Source organism: Rhizopus microsporus (genome assembly GCF_002708625.1).
Source record: "Rhizopus microsporus ATCC 52813 unplaced genomic scaffold scaffold_2, whole genome shotgun sequence".
NCBI lineage: Eukaryota > Fungi > Mucoromycota > Mucoromycetes > Mucorales > Rhizopodaceae > Rhizopus > Rhizopus microsporus.
Genome location: NW_019671917.1, coordinates 939795 through 962521, shown reverse-complemented (window position 1 = coordinate 962521; position 22727 = coordinate 939795). Strand labels below are relative to the sequence as shown.

Below are 22727 nucleotides of genomic sequence, written 5' to 3'. Positions count from 1 at the left end.
TCAAGTTTTTCAAGATCATAGATATGTGCTCATAAATATTAAATCCAAGCTTGCTCTACGGATATCCAAAGTCTATCGCTCGTTTTCAAGAACCTACTTTTATCCATTTCCCGGGACAATGTTTTTTAATCCTCTGCAAAAATAATAAATAAATAAAAACTTTACATTTACCCGCTTGTGACCTTATATATCGTACGGATAAGCATGAAGAGGACTAAATACAATTGATGCATGTACATAAGCTTACCAGATAAATAACAATAATATATGACTATCCTTGTATATACGCGCCTTTTTGTGCACAACTATGGCAAGTGTTTTTCATGCTTCTCTAATGTCCGCGAGTGGCTTTTAAACAAGCACATCATTGCTGCACTGTCTTGGGCATCGTTTGACAAATATGAATAGATTAGATATTTTAAAGTGATGAAGGGCGCCTACTCCTCCCCCCTTTTGATACTCTTACGGTATACGATGCTCAATTTAAAATATTCTATTCGATTCACTAAACAATCTACACCGAATGAAAAGTATATCCGGTTGATATCCGAGCAAATTAAAAAGAGAATAAGGTTAAGTAGATAATAACAAGATAATAGCTATAAGAAAAAGATCGTTCTTCACGTATACTTTGATTGTGCTTGATACATCTTTTTTTTTTTTTTTCCTTTTACGTGTTTCAAATTATTCCGGGTCCCAGCACGCGTATCAGCATGAGATCAAAAAAAAAAAGAGAGATCGAGAACACATGCAAAAGCGAGGAATACATTTATAAATATATTCAAATACAAATATGCTCTTGATTTATGCGGCTAAATAATTCAGGTATAGAGCCAAGAAAGGAAGATACAGACGCATATATCATCCGTGGCTAAATCAAGTCTCCTTTAGAACTATGTTTATTACTATATGTAACTATGACGACAGATCAATTTGTTTACATGGAAACCAGGAACAGCCTACAAAAAAAAGAGACAAAGGAATCAACTTTTTATATATATGCACTATATACAGAAAACTGAACAAAGAAAGGGGGAGATAGGGAAGAGATATACAAATGGTATGATTTTTGGTTTTAATCTTGATCTTCATCCTCGTTACTATTGTGGATAGTATTTAATACCCAACCAACCTTCCAGGGTTTACCACAAGACCAATACTTTGGATTGCATACAAAGTTTTCGATCTCTTCGTTGGGGTCAACGTAGCCATCTGGACGACGACGACGCATGGCATCAATGTGGAGCAGCGCTTTTCTTTTTTCTTCTTTACAAAACACCCATCGACAGTGACGACAAACGCAGCCATTACTCTTGTTATACCTAAGAGTGTGTAAGTGAAACAGGTTTGTGGGCAATGCGTGATTATCATTCTCTTACCGTAAGCCGCATTTATTACAAAGATAGACATAGGGTTTTCCCTTATCAAAGAATGTCTGACTTGTTTCGAATGGCCAATCAAATGCTTTTCGCATACAACCATCGGCAGTCTCTTGACAAGCTTGGCATGGACCTTTGATTCTACAAGGACGACCAGAGGTAGGAGGAGGTAAGTACTGTATAGGAAACTGCTGTTGTACAACACGTCGTTTTGCAGATTTGGGCTGAATGTTGTTTTCGATCGATTTTTCTTGTGATTTAGGGGATGGATCATAAGCGATTATTGATCTGGGTATTTCAATCATGGTAGCAATATGACCAAGTTTCTTTTTCTTGTAAGGTCTATGAGAGATGCGATGCTGACTAGATTGTTTACGTATGGATGAGAGTAAAGAGTGACCACGGATGATCCTTATCGTATCATTCATGCTCAACTGAAACACAATGTGCTTATGGATGTTGTTATCGTTGATGGAAGGTGATCTATAAGGCATGGATTTTGTTCTGCGATGGCAATGCTGCTTATTTTGTATTTGATTTGTACAAAACAACGGTAATTCCTTATGAAGGTCAGGGGGCGAAGAAGGAGCAATCATCATATCGGGCGCAGCTACCGAGGTTTGGTGAAATGGTTTGTTGGTAGAAATATGTTCAAAGTCATAAGGTGGTGTGGCAGGCGAGAAAGTCATCAAGAGAGATAAATGAAAAAAAAAAAGAGAAAGAAAGAAAGGGAGAAGAAATATGTCAAACAGCTTAGTAAGAGATGGTAACGAATTTATATCAAAAATAAAGTCCAGGCTGAGACATGATGTGGCGGATCAAAAATAGAATAACTTAATTTGATTACCCGTTTCAGTTTTATAATCTCTTTAGCATAAACACAGATGGATAGATCAAACTTGTGTTATGATAACTATGATAGCCATGATCATCAATGCCATGGTGATAGCAAATATTATTGTCACAATGATGAATAAGCACATACAAACCTGACATTATGTGCACGTCAATGACTCTTTGATTAAAAAAGAAAACCGGATAATAAAAAAAAGGGCAGAGGGAAAAGGATAAATTTTTTGCTTACTTAATATTTTAACCGAAGCATCCTTTTTTCTTGCATTTTCTCTAATTGATCTTGATAGATTGAGCATTCTTGCTATGATTGGATAGTGTAGATTGTCATACTCGTTTTTTTTCCGCATAATCCAGTGCAATATATCAAATTGATCTGTTTATGTGAACGGATATTTATACGGTTTTTATTTGCAGGTCCCCACATGCTTATTTCACTGACAACTCGTCATGATATCATGAAGGTATTTTTAGTCCTATTTATTTACTCTCCGGGAATAGCTTGAAGGGGAAAGGCAAAAGGGAGACAAGTCCACTGAGAAAAGAGAGGAAGAGAGCGAGAGAGAGAAAAAGACAAGGGGGATGCTTTCTGTTACTGTTTCATTCCATCCTTAGTTTATCTATTTTTGGTCAATAAAAGGTACTCCCTTCCTCGTTATTGCGCCCTTTTTTGTAAAATAAGCCTCTCTTCCTTCCTCTCTTTCTCTTTCTCACTTTCACTATCGCTTTCTCTTTTGTCTTTTTTTTTTTCTTTTCTTTTCTTTCTCCTACCCTGTGTTTTTCCCCCTTCATCATTTAATGGCACAACACGTAAAGACATCAACTGCTCCACCTCCCCCACCTAAACACATGGAAGCTCCAGTACAATTTAATACCAATCCTCCTCGTCCTCATTTTGAATATTCTACACCAAATAATATGTCTGCTCCTTCATTATCAATCAATCGTCAACCAAGTCCTCTACCATCCCAACACGAAACAAGTAAAACTCCACCTGGTACTCGGACAAGCTCTGTCACCAACTTGTCATTAAACAGCGACCAACTCTTAGATCATTCTCACTTAAAACCTGGCAGTAACGCTTCTTTATTATCTTATGCTCAAACTATCAACATGTATAGAGAAAATGCTAAAAAGACAAATAGCCCTGACATACAATGTGATTTTGCTATTTTTATGGTCGAAGCAGCTAAACCTATACCAGAGGATGATAGTACCCGTGCAGAATACTTGGCAGAGGCAGAAAAGCTTCTAAAGCAACTGGCTGCCCGTGGTCATGCAGAATCTCAGTATTATTTGGGTAATCTATATGCTTCTGGTCTGTTGAGTAAAAAGGGTAAACATGAATTCGATAAGGCATTCCCCCTATTCGTTCAAGCAACCAAACACCATCATGCTGATGCTGCCTACAGGTAAACTATATAATAATTATCCCAGTGAAAAAATTCAATTCATCCCTTTATGCTCAAGCCTTATCTCTATATAGAGCTGCTAAATGTTATGAGGATGGTTTAGGTTGTCGAAAGGACTATGCAAAGGCTGTTCAATTTTACAAGTAAAGTTTAAAATGAGCCCCCTTAAATATGCTTTATTTAAACTTTATATATTAATATAGAAAGGCTGCTACACTGAATCATCCTGGAGCTATGTATCGATTGGGTGTGGCTGATGTGAATGGGGAACTAGGACTATCAAAAAACCCAAGAGACGGCGTTAAGTGGCTCAAGAGATCTGCTGAAGCAGTTACAGCCGAATATCCTCATGCTATTCATGAACTCGCTCTATTACATGAGCGTGGTATACCAAACGTTGTCTTTGTTGATGTTCAGTACGCAGTATCACTCTATGTTCAGGCAGCCGAACTTGGATACGCACCTTCCGCTTTCCGACTAGGTGAATGTTATGAATATGGAAAATTAGAGTGTAATCCAGATCCAGCTTTATCTATTCACTATTATACAATTGCTGCTCAACATGGCCATCGAGAGGCTTGCTTTGCTTTAACAGCTTGGTATTTAGTTGGCTCACCAGGTGTCTTGCCTCAGTCAGATGAAGATGCTTATTTATGGGCTAGACGTGCTGCAGAAAAGGAACTACCAAAGGCTGAATATGCTGTTGGTTATTTTACAGAAGTAGGTATCGGTGTCCCAAAGAATCCTGCTGAGGCCATGGAGTGGTATAAGAAGGCAGCTCAGCACGGTGATAAGAGAGCTATTCAGCGCTTGCAAGGAAAGAATATAGAAACAAACACCAAAAAGAAGAATGGCTCACAAGAAGATTGCACCATTATGTAATCATTCCGAATAAAATACCTTATTCTCGAATTTTCATCCCTTTTTTGAAATATAAACAAATAAGCCGTTTGATTGGCTAAAATTAAAAAACCAATAATATGGAGTCTGATCGTCATTGGCCTGATCCGCTTACTAATTGCAGTCACGATTTGTGAAATAGTGCTTATAAAATTGATTATTTAAAGGAAATTACAGATTAAGATGTTCTTTTCTTTCCGTCCTTTATTTTCACGTATTTCTACAAGAAATTTTAGTACTTCCTTATACAAAATGGCTCCTCAACATCGTAAAGTTGCTGTTATCGGATCTGGTCCCGCTGGTCATACTGCTGCCATCTATCTTGCTCGTGCCAACTTAGAACCCGTTTTATTTGAAGGTTTAATGGCTAATGGATTTGCTCCTGGTGGTCAATTAACAACTACCACTGATGTCGAGAACTACCCTGGTTTCCCTAAGGGTGTTTTGGGTGGTCAATTAATGGACTTGATGAGAGAGCAATCCGTAAACTGTGGTACTACTATCGAAACTGAAACTATTGCTAAACTCGATACCTCTTCTCGTCCTTTCAAGTTATGGCGTGAAGGTACTGAAAGCCAAGAAGAACCTACTGATACTGCCGACGCTGTCATTATCGCTACCGGTGCTTCTGCTAGACGTATGAACTTGCCTGGTGAAGACAAGTACTGGCAAAATGGTATCTCTGCTTGTGCCGTTTGTGATGGTGCTGTTCCTATCTTTAGAAATAAGCCTTTGGTTGTCATCGGTGGTGGTGACTCTGCTGCTGAAGAAGCTATCTATCTTACTAAATGTAAGTAATAATCTCGGCTTGTGTGTGTGTGTGCGTGAATTATATACTAATGTATAGCATAGATGGTTCTATTGTTCACGTCCTCGTCCGTCGTGATCAACTCCGTGCTTCCAAGGTTATGGCCAAGCGTCTCTTGACCCACCCCAAGGTCAAGGTCCACTTCAACACATCGGCTACTGAAGCTATTGGCGATGGTAAGCTCTTGACAGCTGTTGCTACCATCAACAATGTCACCAAGGAAGCTGGTAAGATTGAAGCCAGTGGATTATTCTATGCTATCGGTCATGATCCTGCTACTTCTCTTGTTAAAGGACAAATTGAATTGGATGAAGAGGGTTATATCAAGACAGTTCCTGGTTCATCTGTTACCAACATTCCCGGTGTATTTGCTGCTGGTGATGTTCAAGATAAGCGTTATCGTCAAGCCATTACCTCAGCTGGTTCAGGCTGTATGGCTGCTCTTGATGCTGAAAGATATTTGAGTGAACTTGAATCCGAAATTGCTGAAGGTGATAGAAAATGAATCGAACGCGGAAATAGTAAGCCTAGACTTTAAAAATGAGCGACATTAGAAATCACTCCCAACTTTTGTTCTTTGTATACACCTGTATTATATTTTTATTAATTATGAGATATTGTCGTAAATAAAAGAATTATTGGCGCATATTTAAAAAAAAGCATTGTTTTGCACTCATAGCTTTCTCAAACATCAAAGAATCCATCTTGATCCGTATAGAGTGTATACGCTCGCTTATTCGATGCCTCCTTCAGCAAGTGAAATCAACCAATGGCATTAGAATTTAACAAGCTCAGATTTTACTCTTAGTAACAGCGTCATTCAACTCTTGAAAATACAGCATATAATCTATTTATAAACATTAGAATAATGAATAAAATATCATTTGTTGCATAATACGCAAAGAAGAAAGAACATATGATAAAGTCATGTTGAGGATCATTCTTTATTATTGTTATTCAGCTATTAATTGGCTCAGAATAAATCGACATCAATCTATCTTTTTTTTTTTTTCTTTTTCTTTTTCTTTCTTATTTCCTTGTCTTTCTATCAAAACATATATGGTTGGGAAGGCTACATCTCAAGCAGGAGTATTTACTGGATTGAATCCAGCCTCTTTTAATTCGTCAGATCCTATTGTGCTGTTTATCATTCAAGTAAAATATATATACATACATAATTACTATAAATGCCATGGTTTTACTAACAAGTTGCTAGGCAACCATTATTCTAATATTCTGTCGACTAATTTCTATACCACTTGGTTATTTAAGACAACCAAGAGTTATTTCAGAAGGTTGATCAAAAAAATAAATGACTGTATCATTGCTAACATTGTGTTACCAGTCATTGCCGGGATTATTCTTGGACCAACTGTCATGGGAAGAATACCACACTTTCAAGAGATTATATTTCCCTCAGCATCATTACCCTTCTTAAACCTTATCGCTACTCTCGGTCTCGTGTTTTTCTTGTTTCAAGTTGGCCTAGAAGTCGACCTTCGTGTTATCAAAAGAGACTGGCACAAGAGCGTATCCATTGCAGTCGTCAGCATGGCCTTACCTTTTGGTCTTGGTTGTGCTGTCAGTGTAGGCCTATACAAGTTACAGAATGAGCCAAGCATTCCCTTCGGCAGTTTTTTACTCTTTCTGGGCGTGGCGCTCTCCATCACTGTAAGATCGTCGTTATGCAGCAAAGCGTGACATAGATTAACTTTGCATTTAGGCCTTTCCTGTTTTGGCTCGTATCTTGGCCGAACTCAAATTACTTCGAACCAAGGTCGGAGCGATCACGATGGCCGCTGGACTCATCAATGATTGTACTGCATGGGTCTTACTAGCCCTCGTCGTTGCCTTGCTAAACTCAAGCGGTGGACTGGAGGCACTCTATATCTTCTTGACAGCTGTTGGCTTCTCATTATTTCTCATCTTCTTGATAGGGCCCTTGTATCGTAAACTGTGTGTTGCGACTCATTCATTTGAGCAAGGGCCATCACCTCTGCTGATGACTGTAACCCTTCTCATTGTGCTAGTCTCCGCTTTTGTCACAGACATCATTGGTATTCATCCTATCTTTGGCGGCTTTTTAGCTGGTGTGATTATTCCTCACGAACACGATTTGCCCATCAAGATTACAGAAAAGATTGAGGATATTGTCAACATCATCTTTCTTCCTTTGGTAACCAATTATTGAACCCTAGCTTCATATATTAATCATTTTTTCTAGTACTTTACACTGTCAGGTTTAAAAACACAAATTGGCCTACTAAACACAGGCGCTGTATGGGGCTATGTCGTCTTGGTTATTTTCCTTGCATGCTTTGGTAAAATCGTTGGATGCACTCTAACCGCAAAATTATGTGGAATGACTCATCGGGAATCCTTAACCATTGGCTTTTTGATGAATTGTAAAGGGTAAGAGCAGAACATTGTTCACACAGCATTGTACTCACTCGATACCATAAAGGCTTGTAGAACTTATCGTCTTGAATATTGGACACGATGCAGGTGTACTCAATGATCAAGGTAACAGTATTAAAAAGAGAAGAGAGAAAAAGTATTGACTTTCTTGCGTTTGTAGTTTTTGTCATTATGGTCGTCATGGCATTAATCACTACTTTCATGACAACTCCTGTTGTTATATACCTTTATCCCGAATGGTATCAAAAGCAGACAAATGCTACCATAGATGGTAATGAAAAGGTTACCCCACTGGATACAATGGATGATGAGAAGAACAGTAGTTATATATCAACGTTGACGGACAGGTACTGTATCGTAACCATGTTGAATCGCATCGAAGCTGTACCTTCAATGATGGCGCTGATGCAACTATTTAATCGTGATAAAGCCATGAGCGCAGTCGAGATACATACCTTACGACTCTTGGAACTAACACAGCGAACCTCGGACGTCATGAAATTTAAAGAGATTGGAGAGACAGCAAGACAGGATCCGGTGTTGAACGTGTTAAAGACCTTTGCAAGCTTGGTTGGACTAAGATCTCTGCATACCCATCTCGATTTTGCTCAAGATTATATAAAGAGTATCTATGCCTATGCAGCTGATGTTGATGCAGACATTGTCTTGTTACCTTGGGCACAACAACGTTTGTTATTGCATCATGAAGAGTATACCGCAGCAGATTTGGAGTTCATTAGCCAAGCATTAAATACGATAAGCCAGCAGTGTACGACGGGAGTATTTGTCGATAAAGGATTTGGCCTGATACAGGAAGATGACGATAGACTCATGCCACAGATTATTGTTATCTACGAGATGAATGATGAGCAAGAGAAAGAGGATAGTAATAACTGCTTAGAGTTTGCTCTAAAGATTCAATCATCTCACAAGGCAAAATTAACCGTGATTGGGACATTCATGAAGGACGGAGTGTATGCGACGAGAGAAAGCATAAAAAGCTATAAAGGAGAAATCGACAAGTTGTTTACGAGCGAAATAAAATCAAATATAGAGAGCAAGCACGTAAAAGAGTTGACAGTTAACAACATTCTGACAGCTGTAGATCGTCCATTAAATAAGCATGACTTGATTTTAATCGCTCGTCACTCTAAACAAACACCATCCTCACCTTTATCAGCGTCATCATCACAAGGTCATGGTTTAGAGGTATCAACCTTTGGAAAGTTGGGAGTAGATTTACTGCGCCAAGGAAATGCAAGTCTTATCATCACCCAAGCAAGAGAGTAATCATGCTTGCATGTCTTTTAATATGTAAACATTAATAAATAGTTTATCAAATGATTATATTTATGCAGATGTCAAAGAGAGGCTCCTTTAAGTGATATCCGTGTGACTTTGTTCTACCATATCAAGTTTTTTTTTTTGCCTCTTTTTTTCCTTCTTTTATAAAATATAAAACATGAGCAATTTACCAGATGAAGACGAAGAGTTTTTATATGGATCTCCTGAAATAGAAGCATTAAATAATGGTCGACAGTCCAATTCTAAAAATGGTATCCCAATACTTTAAATGCTGCGTAAATCTGTTACTTACATCTTTTGTAGATGAAGACGACTTATACGACCTTTATGGGGATGACGAAAATAAAGAGTAAAATATTTGTCATTACAAAATGTGTAGTTTACTAAAATCCATGTATAGGACTGAAGAGTAAGAGTATGCATAAAGTCAACACGTTAAACTCACACTTGTATTCAGAAAGGAGGATTCACTAGAGAGAAGTCCTGTGGAAGAAAAACAAGACGACAAATCTGAGGTTGATGTCCAAGTTATTAATGAAAGACAAGAAGACAAGAGTGAAAGCGAAAGTGAAGATGTAAGGCAATTGTGGCGAAAGATAAAAGAAGTAGGTTTAACGATATATTGCTTTAGGATCTTGAAATTATTTTAGAACCGGAAGAAGACAACCAAAACGAGACAGAAAATGAAAAACAGCAGAGGTAGGAAGGATGACAACGATGATGCAAAGTAAGCTTATGATTTAATAGTGAAAAAACAGCATCGGATGAAACCAAAGAAGCACTTGTAAATATTAAACCTGGACAGCAAACAAAGACTACAGCTACGCCAACAGCAAACACATCTTCAAATGCCAATCAGTCCAGTAAGACAGCACAAGGAGGAATCAATCTTGAAGGAATAGGTGAATATAATGGCCAGCCTATTACAGAAGTGAACCTTGATGATTTTGAAGATAAACCATGGAGAAAGCCTGGTGCTGATATCACAGATTATTTTAATTATGGTTTCAATGAAGTTACTTGGAGAGCATACTGCGCTAAACAAAAACTACTAAGAGAAAATAAAAAGGTAAGAAGGATAGTTTGTGATGACAGTACGATTGATCACTTCTCTAGCTTATGGGAGACATGGGCATGCCAGATATGAATATGGGAGATTTGATGAACATGAGCGACCTGATGTCGATGGGAGATGTCATGTCTATGGGCATGATGATGCCACCCAACTTAATGGATGGTGCTATGCCACTTGGTATGAATGGTATGCCTAACCCCATGATGGGATTACCGATGGGTATGCCTGCACCTCCTGCAACAGGACAATCACAAAATCAAAATTCAAACAACAATATGCCTCGATCTAATAGAAGCAACGTGATGAACAACATGCGAAACAGTGCAAGGGATATGTCATCATCAAGACATAGTAACAGTAGCAGTAGCAACAGGCATTCGGATAGTAGAGAACGCCGTAAGCGATCTTATGATGTATACCGCCGCGATTAAACCCACATTGTAAAGTTTTGATACAATTATTATATATTTTTATAAAACTGGCCTGTCTTTATTAAATGTTTCTCAATAACTCCAATTCAGCCTCTGTTTCTTCTTGTGCCCTTTCATAGCCAACCGATTCCTCATCCACTTCTCTGATATCAATAAGAAAATCTTGAATATCATTTTGAAACCTCTGTAGGTCATCACTGTAGTCAAACATGCCCATGACGAGCACTTCTAACTGACTCTTTTGGAGTAACGGATAAGTATTCGTTAAAAGGTCGAGTATATAGTTTTGCAAAAACTCCATGTTTGACATCAATGGGTTTGACACTTGCTCAGGGTTAAATACCCGTGTATATATCTCGCCTTCCTGAATCATTCTGAGCATTTTGGATATAATCTGTGTTTGGTATTCAAAACCTAAATAATATGAGATCCAAGTATAAGCAGCGTGTTTCTCTTATTACCGTTTCTACAGTCTGGATCTAATAGTATCTCCAATGTGTCCGTTAGAATTCGGACATAGTAAGTTTCAAAAAATTGGCTTGCAACATCATCATCTTCTTGCAGAGCATTGTCTAATACGAATAGGCATGTTTTCAATGCCGTATGTGATATCTCTGTTTGTGTATGTTTTGTTCCCCAGATGATACAATTAATGACAGAATCCAGCAGCTCGGGTGTACGAAAGATATCTACCACACAAGATAAGTTCAATGTTACCTTTGCCCCCTTTAAACTGCTAACTCTTTACCTTGAAGATATCGTTTTACTATTACCTCCAAGAGCCTGTAAAATTGCGTTCTTATGTCAGGAAAATCCGAAAAGTTCTGGGTGAGCATTGATAATGTGTGAGAAAACACAATATCGATCGTCTGATTCAGGATAGCGGGCCAAACTGTTGCAACTGGATTCTAACAATATCGTTAGCGGATAAAGGCAAGGAGAGATGAGGGTGTTTCGTATACGTACATCGATCTTTTCAAATATGTCGGTTAACAAAGATAATACAAGCGGTTCTCTCTGGTCATTGGACTGAACATAACCTGCTGCAATCACTTGCAATAAACCTTGAATTTCTGAAATATCCACCTGTGAATTAATTGAAAGAATAAAGCATTCAAGTAGCTGAATAATTGCCTTCCTGATGTGCTTGTGTAATAAACTGTGTTCATCGTCATTTGCAATCTTGTAACATTCGATAAGTGAAGGAATAATCTGCTTAAGATGATGACCATATAAACTTCCAAGTACTTTGCAAATAACAATATTGATTTTCAAATACTGAATGATGGCCTTTAAAGAATCTAAACTGCTGCTTCCAACAGCATGAATAAACTTGACCTTGATTAAATATCGATGCTTTAGTAGATTAAAGGATACACTTACCACTGTATTTTGCCGTGCCATTATACTATTTAAATAACTTAATTGCAAGTCAAGAGAAGGCATTGTAAGTATAATATAAGCTGCGGATTCATATAACATAGAAGCCTAAGAGTTAAATATTAGCTACAGGATTAAATAGAGAAATAAAAGTTACTTGATGCTGATCAAGATGAGTGGATAATAACTCAAATTGTTTTAAGAGCGTTTCTGATAAGACTTCATTTTGTAAAGATTGTTTATGGAAGCCTTGGGATACTTTTAGCAACGTATTACATGCCATATCCTTCACGTCGCTGTTCAGTTCATATAAAAGTGCAAATATTTTTTGTAATATGAAGTTCATAAAGTCATGATGAAAAGAAAGGAATCGAGGATATTGTCCAGATATATATAAAGTACATGATACAATAGCCCAATCCTGGCTTTTAGTCTTTTCTGACAGTTGAACATAATCATGAACTATTGTCTTGAGAAATATCTTTTCTGTTTCTACTGTCAATGTATCAGAGAGAGCACCTACTGCCCATGATATTTTAAACAGCATGTCATAATGTGTGGTTATATCAGAGGCCATTTGGATCTTTAGTAACCTGTCATGAAGTACGGACTGTATAAATTCTGGCTCTCTCTTGGTTATTGCTTGTAAGATGTGCTGCATCGAGTCATACAATGCTGCAGTGTCACTTTGTTTGACATATTCTTGGATTATTTCACCATCCTCATCCTGAACCCTAAGAATATCATTGGGCATAACCATGGTTTCAGTAATAACCACTGCCAATTCACGTTGGATTTGCCTATAGTTATCTTGTTCAACAAATGTTTCCCAATATCCTGTACAAATCTTGCATATATCAATGTCAGATATTCGTGATATTGATAGCAGGTACATCAGAATCTGATTAATATCACTGACGCAATTTTTATACTTGGTAAGCATAGTAATCACAAAGATAGCCACCTCTTTAATAAGTGTGTAATTTTGCTCGTAATTGGAATTGATGATAGTCTCTTTCATGCTATTGATATATGGAAACACGATATCATAAACCTTCTTTGGTTGCATTGTATTTTCCAAGTTGAGAATTCCATTAAAGCATTGTAAGGCCAGTAGTTGATATGGTGATTCATATAGTTTGGTCTGTATTAATTGGATAAAGTTATCCTCGTATGCGTACTCCACAGGCATCCATGTTGTCAGGTTCTGTACCGTACTCATAGTTTCCATGATTAAAGATCTTTGATTAGCCGACATCAAGACTTTGTTGCATAAATCGATTATGAGACTGAAATCAAGCTTCATCTGTTCCTTTAACCTTTTCATCTTGACTTGAGTCAAAAAACTGGTTGAATAATCAAATGCTTCTTCACTATAAATATAAAAAAAGAGAGAGATGTGTGCTAAGTTGACTAGCAATTCACCCTTGAAGGATATGTATGAACCTTAAGAGTCTGATGATTTTTATGTTATTTTCGCACAAGGTAATACCAGCAAAGCTTGACTCAACTATTTCCTGCATAAATGTTGGCCAATGTTTGGGCCACTCCTTCTTGACTATTTGTACTAGCACAACATTTAGTTTGTTTAGAAGCAGTTTTTGAGACTGAAAGGAGGACTGATTTGAAGATATGTCAACAATCATCTTTACAATATAATTTCTCAAAACAAGTCTTTGATCTACTGGTAGCGTATTCCAGCGAACTCTTATAAAGTCTTCTAATATGTTGAGTGCTATAAACTGTTTTTGAAGGAGTGTAAGCAGAGCAAAAAAAGAGAAATGAAAAGAAGAAAAAGAAGCAGATGGCTATGTGATGCAGCTATACCTTTGTTTGTAGATATGAAGATTGCTCAAGTATTTGATCTACAATCTGCCAAGAGTTTGGATCCTTTTGAAAGTCGGTTATAACTGCCTGAGCTGCCTGTCGTCTAGTATCATTTCCTTCATAAAAAGCTTTCACAGTTCTATCCAACTCTGTTACATCAAATGGCGCGTTCATAACCGTGACAATAAGACGGAAGAGGAAAACGCTGTGGCTTAAATGCTTAAAATTGTAAACAGCAGGAACAGGGGGGCACAAAATAACCTTTTTGCCTCAATTGACATGTCAAAAGACGAAGATAAAGGGTTCGTTTTGAACAAGCGTAGTGAAGCGCCTTCTAGCAAGCCTCAACAGCATCGGTGTAATGGGCATTTAGAGGATTTACTGGAAGGATTGACGAAATGGCCAATGGATGTGTCAAAACCGTTTAATGTGTTTCTTGAATGCCTTAAATCACAACCTGGTAAGCATCAAATAATGAATAAAGTAGGCATGAACTAACCCGAGCAGGCAATGAACCTCCACGCTATAAACCAAGCTCATAGTCTGGATTATTATCATATTCTGTTATTGTACATACACTTTTTCCCGAAAACGCTCGTGCATTTTCATCAGAAAAAATTGCTTGAGAGGGAGGCTCATGCTTGGCTCATTGGCATATCATCACAATAAAGTTTAATGCGCATCCGATTTTTGAATCGAAAGAAATAAACAAGACAGAGGCCACAATTGACGCTTATTAAAGATAATTAATTGATTGTCAAACTATAACAGTTGGTGATATTGACACTAGGGAAACATGCTGCCATAGTATAGATCTGTGTTTTGAATTGTTCAGTGTATGATACCTTACCACTTGACATTAATGCTGACCTTGGATAGCTTTATAAAGATTGTTTTTCAAAAGAGCGTCCACTTAAATTAGCAAGCATCATCTGCTGACACTTGTTTACCCCAAAGAAGACTATTTATTGCCTTTTTTTTCTTTTTTTCTTTTTGTATGAGTTACTCAAGTAGCCAGGCTCATAAGCTTGCGATCGAGAATCAGTGGTATGAGCAATAACACAATGTGTGTCGAATTACTTACGATGCTACTTTTGCCTTTGCTCTTTTTTGATATTCTATACATCTTGCATAAGGATCTGAATTACTTGAATATATAATAAACTATTGACTCTTTTCACTTGTTTTATTATGAATGAAATATACAAGTGCTCTGATTCGCGAGTTAATTATAATATTCTTAAGAGTGAAGAAATGTTTTTTATTTTACAGCCATTTCAGAAAGTAAGGAGAACTCTGAGGCCCGTTCTCTACACAGAGAGAAATTCCGACATCAACTTTCAAAGTTGACAATGAATAACCACAAAAAATTTACTTGATCAGTTCACTATGTCAGTTTCAAGCAAAGAATGACGACTGTGTTTCTGTTTCGTAAGATATTGCATACGATCGACAATGATGCTTGTGGTATTTGTATGTTCCTTATATTGCATGAAAATATGTTGGTAGATGCACTGCATATTATTCTTTCCCCTTTCTTGCAGTAAAAACTCTTTCAAATCGTTAACATTTGTCGCAAGTCCAGCGTAATCAATCACTATGGTTGTAATAGACTTTTCACAATTTGTATGTATCGTACAAAATCTAAGAAAGTAACATCAGAAAAAAAAAAAACATCGATAATGTAATAATATATCGCCAATGCAGTCTTACCTTCTGTCGTTCCACCAGTCACTTCCAATGGTTTTCAGTCTTTATCCCGCTCGACAAAAGGTTGGCTTGCTGATGATGAACAAGGTGCATAGGCTTTGTCCACGCACGATCTAGCCTTGAATTTGTTGATCATTTTCTGAAGCCTTTCTTTGGTTACCTAGTCACGATACTGTTGGTTAACTAACTTATGTTATGCATTAAGCCTTACATTGATAATCTTACGCAAGTGTTCTTGCTTTCCAACAGCGGACGTAGCCGTCCGACGTCGTACGCTGTCTCTTGTTCTTTGACTTCGTAAACTCGATACCATTCTTACTGCAAAGCCCACCAAAGCCTTGTAGCATCGTGCTATCAGAAAAGCTCAAAAACTTCAGAAGACTTTGGTATACATCACGAAGATTCAGTTCTTGCGTCCCATATATTTCATCATCGTCATCGCTGCAATACACCTCCTTTATGGATCTCAACACATGTTACTCAGTAGCTAGAATAAAAGAAAAGTTAAAACAGGCTACGGAACGAAATACAAAATTGATTACAGAATAATATGTGATATTATCAATGAATAAATAGTTTACCTTGGAAGCATAAGAATACAGCAAGATGGAATGACTTTGTGATCATTTTATAAAGATTAAATGATCTTTACATGCAAGAATAAATATTGTCAACCAACTGCATATTAGATACGACGCGTCATCAAATACTATAGACTGCGGATACCATGAATCAGCGTTGTGGGTTTAATACGAGGTATTACTTTAATATTTAAGATAACTTTGACTTAAATGCGAATATATATTGACTATATTACGTCAAAAGGCGTAATCTTCTTCTATGTAAACGTAAAAATACGGTATAACAGATCATTATTGTTTTGTATGACTCTGGTATGGTGAGCTATACCCACTCGTTGTTTGAGAAGCATTGGGTGGCAGAGGGGATAACTCCACAATAAGTAAAAGAACTGTTCGCGGCATCTATCCTATTATGAAATACAGTAAGCTCATATTCGGAGGCTTACTTTTCAAGAAATGACGAAAGCGAGGTAAGGAAAAGAGAATCTGCTTGCCAGCAGACTAAATGAAAAGCATAAGAGTTTTCAATAAACTTCTTTGTTGTAAGGTAGATCCTTTACTAAGATGAGCTTAGTATTATTATTATTATTCTTACTTCTCACCTGGCACACAATAAAGGCGTTTAAAGAAGAATGCATACTCTACTATAAGATCATAAAGTATTATAATGATTCAAATTAAATACGTCGAGCAGCAACTTTCCTCTTATCTCACTTTTTTCACCTTGAAATTACTTTCAACACCACTCATTCAACAAATAACAGTCGAATTTACCAGGCTTGTTATTCTATTCAGTGCTGGTAAATGTATTCTTAATGACAGCAACTTCTCTCTCTTGTAATCAAAAAGTCGGAACAAGGACTATTTATATGAGAAGCTTGTACGACGCTAAACATTAATTTTTATTCCTGCTGAAGCTTGCTGAAAATGTATTGTCAGTTGACGGTCATAAAATAACTCCTTTTTTTCCCTCATTCTTGACGATGCATAAAGAAGAAACGATAAGACTGTATGTCACTACAGGCTCATTTGTTTTGGTCAAGGAAGACCAGGCATTAGAAATAGAATTTGACGGACTTAAAATGACAAAAAGAGGTATTGAATGCATAAAGAAGTTGCAATTCAATAACTAATACACGTACAGACGCCTATGAACCAGTTAATATTGTTCAGTCGTTCGAGATATTTGGTATTCTTGGATTTATAGAAGGATTCAGAGGTAATGAATGAAATATAGCAAATATTGTCTATTATTTTATAAAGCAAAGGGATATATAGAAAAGTACATGGTTGTTATAACAGCAGCACAGCTTCGTGGATACATATTAGAGCACCCAGTCTACGTGATTGAGAAAGTAGCATGTCTGAGTTTTGATGAACATAAGGCGTGTCACAGGTTGGGCATGCAAAGAGCAGAGGGACAGGAGGAGAATCATGCGGATCCAATGAAGCGGCCGGTCAAGTTGACACAGTCTAACTCCTTTATAACAAAGATCAAAAAGTCGTTTGCCAAAAAGAAGGAGGAAGAGATATTAGAATCTATTACACAAGAATCTGCTTTAGAAAATGATAAGGTTATCATAGACAACTTGGAGATACCGACGACTACAACTACTCTCCCTCTATCTTCGTCTGTTTCTTCATCTTCTGCAGTATCTACATTAGAAGAAGTAGATGAAGAAGATGAAGAGGAAGCACTATTAGATGCTCGTATTGTTCGTCAAATCGTGGAGTTATTTAGCAAGTCAATGTTTATATTTTCAAATACATTTGGTAAAGCAGAAAAGGAAAGCATATGAACGATATTTGACACTTTAATGAAAAAGATATTACAAACAGTTTTCAGCGAATACACAAGAACAAGACAAATTCTGATATTCCTTTATGGAAAACAGTAGACAAACGGTTTTGGTGGAATGAACATCTTTCACGAAGCCTTATAGAACACAATGTATGTTGTCTTGTATTGGATGATAAAAAATAACATACTTCTAGTTAGATGAATGGATCATTCCTGTTATGCAAGGAACAGTGCAGGTCGAACCATGTATCATTGATGGGTATAGCTTTGAGTTTATATTGATTTCTCGAAGAAGCAAGGAGCGAGCAGGTAATGCAAGAGTTTGGACAAGCGTAAAGAAGGCATAATCTAATGATAATCTCTAGGCATGAGATATCAACGAAGAGGTATTAATGAAGACGGACAAGTTGCCAATTTTGTAGAAACAGAGCAGATTGTTATTTTTAAGAGAGATGAAGTAAATCATATAGCATCGTTTGTTCAGACACGAGGATCAAGTAACTATTACGATAAATATTTGAATACAAGTCTCACTTTGTTTAGTACCTTTATTTTGGAGCCAGTCTCCTTATAGCTTACATCCAGTTCCAGTATTAGAAAGAACCGAAAAAGAAAACAGTAATGCTTTTGAAAAGCATTTTAAAACGCAAGAAGAGCTGTACGGTCGTCAAATTGTGGTCAATCTTGCAGAAGTAACTGGGAGAGAAGCTGTTATCGGATCAGAGTATCGGAAGCATGTTGAAGATCTAGGAGACCCTAACATAAAGTAAAGAGAAATATAGCAGTCAGTGAAACTTACTAATTACAAAACTATAGATATGTTGAATTTGATTTCCATAAAGAAACCAGAGGGATGAAGTTTGAGAATATAAGTAGGCTTAGCAATAGCTTATACGAGGATATGACGAAATTGCAGTAAATATGCTCATAACATATTGTAACAATATCAGCTCTAATCAATCAAAAGGTATTTTTGGACAGCTGTTGATGGAAGTGAGCATACTTACTGCGAGCAAGGAGGCGTATTTAGAACAGTAAAGAAGATATAAAAAAATGTCATCATGCTCATATTGACTTGTCATTATAGAACTGCATGGATTGCTTAGACCGAACCAATGTTGTACAGGTAACGCAGGATAGATGGGTATGATGCTTGTTGATTGGTAACAGTTTATTCAAGAGCGCATTTGGACGCAGTGTATTGAATCTACAATTAATGCGCTTTGGTATTACTGAGTATCCAGATCAAGGAATTAAATACTATAATAGTTTTGAAAAGATTTTCAATAACAGTAATAATAAGCTAATAATTCACTTGCAAAACAAGCAAAATTGACTTTGTGACATAGTGTGGGCAAATAATGGAGACATGATATCAAGAATGTACGCAGGGACAAGCGCTTTAAAAGGAGATTTCACAAGGCAAGTAATGAACAATACTTAAATAATGAGGGATATTTAACAACTAACACACTAGAACTGGCAAACGAAACTTTACCGGAATGATGAATGACGCATCCAACTCGTTGACACGCATGTACTTTAACACTGTCAAGGATTTCTGGAAGCAAGCAACTATAGATTTCGTATTGGGTTGATAAGCACATTTACATTATAGTCAACATATACTGATACGTCTCACTTGTAGGATACCACAAATGCGAAATATTTAGATATGTGCCTCAAAGTGTCAAGATGTCTGCTGAACCAGGAATAGAAAGGAGATGGGCAAAGATACGATCAGATGCGAGTACGATATATATAACTCATACGTATTGAATCTAACATTTGCTTCTAGTTGAAACTAGCAGCCAAATTGTAGTAGCCGATGATGAAACAAAAATCACAGGATGGACACTACTCTCACCATCAGAGCCATTGAAGATAAGGTAGGGCAAAAGGTATACGTATAAATCATTGTTGCTTATTTATAGTCCCATTAGACCTAAAGAATTTGAAGAAAAAGTAGTCATATTGACAGAAAAGGCTCTGTATGTCTGCAGCTACAATTATGATCTAGAAAAAGTGATTCAGTTTAAAAGACTTGAGCTGGATATGATTACTTCCATACAAGTTGGCATATATATCCTTTCTTCGCTTACACCTGCATCAAGAAACGAAGAGCAAAACTATGGCTTTATTATCAACCATCTAACTAATGGAGAGCTCGTCCGATGGAACACAGGGAGTATTTTGAACCAAAACCTTGGTGATTTGAACATTGAGAATGACAAAGAAGAGGAAGAATATACGGAAGCATCAGATACCTCATTTATTGCTTTTAAAGCAGTTCGATACAACATATTGGGAGAATTAGATGGTAAAGTAGATAGTTGTAAAAAGCAGATCGAAATCATTGTTCAGGCAATTTGTTCTGCCTCTGGTCGTACGCCTGATGACAATGATTTCATTATTCATGAGCCTATTATAAGGTAATACATTCACAAGAAGAATAAACATATACTAAAGATGCATCAATAGCTTGAAAGAAGCTGAAAAGACAGATGGCTTATTTAAAAAGATGGGACATAAGATCAAGCAAGCTATATGGTTATAATAAGAACTTTCTTAGCAATAAATAAACGCAGAATTCTGAAAAAGGATGATTATTGTGAGTATTAAGAATATTTAATTGTTTGACAAATAGAATATAATGAATTTACATCTTTAATGATAGTTGTAGTATAAATACATCTCTTGAATGACTACATAGAAATATACACAAGTCTATAATGTAACATAATACAACAGTAGCATATGGTACATTAGTGTTATTTATTGTTTCCCTTTAAATATAATAAAAAAACTACGCTTGTCATGTGCATTGCTTACATTTATCAAATTTGGCACCAAAAAGACAATGAAAACCAAAAATCGAAAAAACTATAAAGTCTCCAGCTTTAGTTATTGTCTTTTTCTTTAATCAGTCAACAACTTCAGCTTCTTATGGTTAAACGTAAAAAATCCTCTGCTCCTTTATCCTCTAAATTATCTCGCAAAAGAACTACGTTTGCTATCCCACGTGCTACTGAAAAAGGAAAGCTCTTTACCTGTGGCTCAAATGATGCTAGCCAGTTAGGCATGAGCGGTGATGTTGAAGAACTCAACAAGTTGACCCTTGTAGAATCCTTGAAGGATAAAGAATTTACAGATGTTGTCTGTGGTGGCATGCACTCCATTGCAATTGATTCTGAAGGAGCTGTAGTGTGTAAATTCAAGAGGATACAAAAATATAGACTGATGTTGTTACTTTATAGCTTTATTCCTGGGGTTGCAATGATGAAGGCGCGCTTGGTCGACAAGGTGAAGAAAGTACTCCTGCTCCAGTCTCTTGCGGAGGTGCAACGATTGTCAAGGTAGCCTGTGGTGACAATGTTTCGATGGGTCTAACTGAAGACGGACAAATTTACTCTTGGGGAACTTACCGTGGCAACGAAGGCACATTTGGATTTAGTATTGGTATCAACAAACGAACGGCTCCTATGCTCCATCCTGCCTTGGGAACTGAAACGGTTATTGACATTGCTGCAGGTGCCAACCATTCATTAGCACTGACCAATCGTGGTCGCGTCTATGCATGGGGCTATGGTGCCCAAGGCCAGCTCGCACGCCGTATTTCTCCTCGCTTTGAAAAAAATTGGCTTCGTCATGATTCCATTGGATTGAAGAAGGTCAAGTTGATTGGCGCTGGGTCTTATCATTCCTTAGCTGTCACTACTGACAACAAGCTCTATGCATGGGGGTTGAATAACTACAAGCAGTGTTGTGATGATGAAAGGCAATTTATCTTTAAGCCTATACTTGTGCCTTTGTCTGAAAACTTTGGTGAAATTGTATCTGTCCAAGGCGGTGAACATCATACACTCATTCTTACTAAAAGTGGCGAAGTCTATGCTTATGGTCGAGGAGATGCTTATCAATTGGGATTGCAGCAAGATGTACTCGAAAGTTTGAAGGTGACTTCAAGCGACTCTGCCTTTAGGTTTTATGTCCCAACACCTACACTTGTCTCAAGTCTGGAGAAAATTGTGTCTATTTCAGTCGGTCCTGAATATGGGTTAGCCTGCTCCGAGGATGGCCGAAGCTACTGTTGGGGCTATAATTCAGGTAATGCTATTGGCAATGGTAGTGATAGAGATGAACCCACGCCTCGATTACAAGTATTTGAAGGTGTTGGCGATAAACAAGTTCTCCGTTTGTCAGCTGGTGGTCAGCATTCTCTTTGTCTTGCAAAAGAGTCCAGTTCCTAAATTTAAAATGTAATATAATAAATAAGCATTGCATGCTCATTGTTTTAATCTTGTCTTTTCTCCAAGTATCCATTATCTCCTTTGTCTTCTGCTTTGAAGCTGGGCTTGACCTGATTTCTATTTATGGAAGGACTTCCAAAATAAAGTTTTATTCCGATGAGGGTGCAATCATTTTTGGTCATCAAGCGCCTAATGTGTGGCATTTGACTATTTTTGTCTCCTTTTCTTCATTAGCAAAAGAGTCTCATCGACGTTCTATTAATTTGCTATACAGTATTTCCAAAAATTATTGACACCGATGCCAAGAGTAAAATTCGCGTTCGTTAAATTCTATTGTCACGTAAACCATTGGCTGATTTCGCTTGCTGACAAATTGAATGTCGTATATGTAGGAGCCCTGTCGTACAAAATATGAGTATATTAAGCACGAAAGCACCGTTAGATCTTTTTTTTTTTTTTACTTCCTTTCTCATTAAAAACCGAGTATTACAATATGAGCTTTCAAATTTTCTACGAAGACGGGCACGGTAATGCAGTTGATGAATACGGTAGACTTGAGCCTATGGACTACATCATTGATGAGGAGCGATATATTTTA

General features: G+C 37.1%; 9 protein-coding genes across 9 annotated transcripts; 7 read left to right on the top strand and 2 right to left on the bottom strand.

The window, feature by feature from the left end:
* Nucleotides 1–657: 657 nt before the first annotated feature.
* Nucleotides 658–2094, bottom strand: RHIMIDRAFT_265539 (uncharacterized protein). The gene is made up of 2 exons (XM_023611830.1): nucleotides 1380–2094; nucleotides 658–1322 (listed from the first exon to the last, which is right to left on the bottom strand). The coding sequence occupies exons 1-2, from the start codon at nucleotides 2066–2068 to the stop codon at nucleotides 1076–1078; spliced, it is 936 nt and encodes a 311-aa protein (XP_023469955.1). The 5' UTR covers nucleotides 2069–2094; the 3' UTR covers nucleotides 658–1075.
* A 1055-nt stretch (nucleotides 2095–3149) lies between these two features.
* On the top strand, nucleotides 3150–4525 carry RHIMIDRAFT_197145 (HCP-like protein; the record flags this gene model as incomplete). The annotated part of the gene is made up of 3 exons (XM_023606176.1): nucleotides 3150–3643; nucleotides 3718–3786; nucleotides 3847–4525. The coding sequence occupies 3 exons, from the start codon at nucleotides 3150–3152 to the stop codon at nucleotides 4523–4525; spliced, it is 1242 nt and encodes a 413-aa protein (XP_023469954.1).
* A 208-nt stretch (nucleotides 4526–4733) lies between these two features.
* On the top strand, nucleotides 4734–6346 carry RHIMIDRAFT_265536 (thioredoxin reductase). Its single transcript, XM_023611829.1, has 2 exons — nucleotides 4734–5333; nucleotides 5396–6346. The coding sequence occupies exons 1-2, from the start codon at nucleotides 4796–4798 to the stop codon at nucleotides 5854–5856; spliced, it is 999 nt and encodes a 332-aa protein (XP_023469953.1). The 5' UTR covers nucleotides 4734–4795; the 3' UTR covers nucleotides 5857–6346.
* A 36-nt stretch (nucleotides 6347–6382) lies between these two features.
* On the top strand, nucleotides 6383–9184 carry RHIMIDRAFT_289094 (uncharacterized protein). The gene is made up of 7 exons (XM_023613614.1): nucleotides 6383–6506; nucleotides 6568–6646; nucleotides 6697–7022; nucleotides 7075–7527; nucleotides 7576–7763; nucleotides 7816–7874; nucleotides 7930–9184. The coding sequence occupies exons 1-7, from the start codon at nucleotides 6411–6413 to the stop codon at nucleotides 9057–9059; spliced, it is 2331 nt and encodes a 776-aa protein (XP_023469952.1). The 5' UTR covers nucleotides 6383–6410; the 3' UTR covers nucleotides 9060–9184.
* A 388-nt stretch (nucleotides 9185–9572) lies between these two features.
* On the top strand, nucleotides 9573–10611 carry RHIMIDRAFT_59214 (Fip1-domain-containing protein). The gene is made up of 4 exons (XM_023615446.1): nucleotides 9573–9649; nucleotides 9706–9773; nucleotides 9833–10143; nucleotides 10191–10611. The coding sequence occupies exons 2-4, from the start codon at nucleotides 9758–9760 to the stop codon at nucleotides 10578–10580; spliced, it is 717 nt and encodes a 238-aa protein (XP_023469951.1). The 5' UTR covers nucleotides 9573–9649; nucleotides 9706–9757; the 3' UTR covers nucleotides 10581–10611.
* Nucleotides 10612–10641: 30 nt separating this feature from the next.
* On the bottom strand, nucleotides 10642–13961 carry RHIMIDRAFT_233844 (ARM repeat-containing protein; the record flags this gene model as incomplete). Its single annotated transcript, XM_023608041.1, has 8 exons — nucleotides 10642–10994; nucleotides 11042–11269; nucleotides 11329–11488; nucleotides 11547–11918; nucleotides 11964–12068; nucleotides 12118–13333; nucleotides 13386–13702; nucleotides 13788–13961. 8 exons carry the CDS (start codon nucleotides 13959–13961, stop codon nucleotides 10642–10644), a joined length of 2925 nt encoding a protein of 974 aa, XP_023469950.1.
* Nucleotides 13962–14066: 105 nt separating this feature from the next.
* Nucleotides 14067–14329, top strand: RHIMIDRAFT_233843 (uncharacterized protein; the record flags this gene model as incomplete). The annotated part of the gene is made up of 2 exons (XM_023608040.1): nucleotides 14067–14247; nucleotides 14295–14329. The coding sequence occupies 2 exons, from the start codon at nucleotides 14067–14069 to the stop codon at nucleotides 14327–14329; spliced, it is 216 nt and encodes a 71-aa protein (XP_023469949.1).
* A 2651-nt stretch (nucleotides 14330–16980) lies between these two features.
* On the top strand, nucleotides 16981–20696 carry RHIMIDRAFT_265514 (uncharacterized protein). Its single transcript, XM_023611828.1, has 18 exons — nucleotides 16981–17173; nucleotides 17223–17297; nucleotides 17357–17851; nucleotides 17905–18029; nucleotides 18074–18188; nucleotides 18245–18376; nucleotides 18423–18645; nucleotides 18696–18794; nucleotides 18847–18913; nucleotides 18967–19005; nucleotides 19060–19171; nucleotides 19229–19301; nucleotides 19357–19472; nucleotides 19528–19629; nucleotides 19678–19768; nucleotides 19823–20311; nucleotides 20361–20490; nucleotides 20557–20696. Exons 1-17 carry the CDS (start codon nucleotides 17062–17064, stop codon nucleotides 20434–20436), a joined length of 2541 nt encoding a protein of 846 aa, XP_023469948.1. The 5' UTR covers nucleotides 16981–17061; the 3' UTR covers nucleotides 20437–20490; nucleotides 20557–20696.
* A 109-nt stretch (nucleotides 20697–20805) lies between these two features.
* On the top strand, nucleotides 20806–22270 carry RHIMIDRAFT_310820 (uncharacterized protein). The gene is made up of 2 exons (XM_023614691.1): nucleotides 20806–21083; nucleotides 21137–22270. The coding sequence occupies exons 1-2, from the start codon at nucleotides 20826–20828 to the stop codon at nucleotides 22127–22129; spliced, it is 1251 nt and encodes a 416-aa protein (XP_023469947.1). The 5' UTR covers nucleotides 20806–20825; the 3' UTR covers nucleotides 22130–22270.
* Nucleotides 22271–22727: the final 457 nt, after the last annotated feature.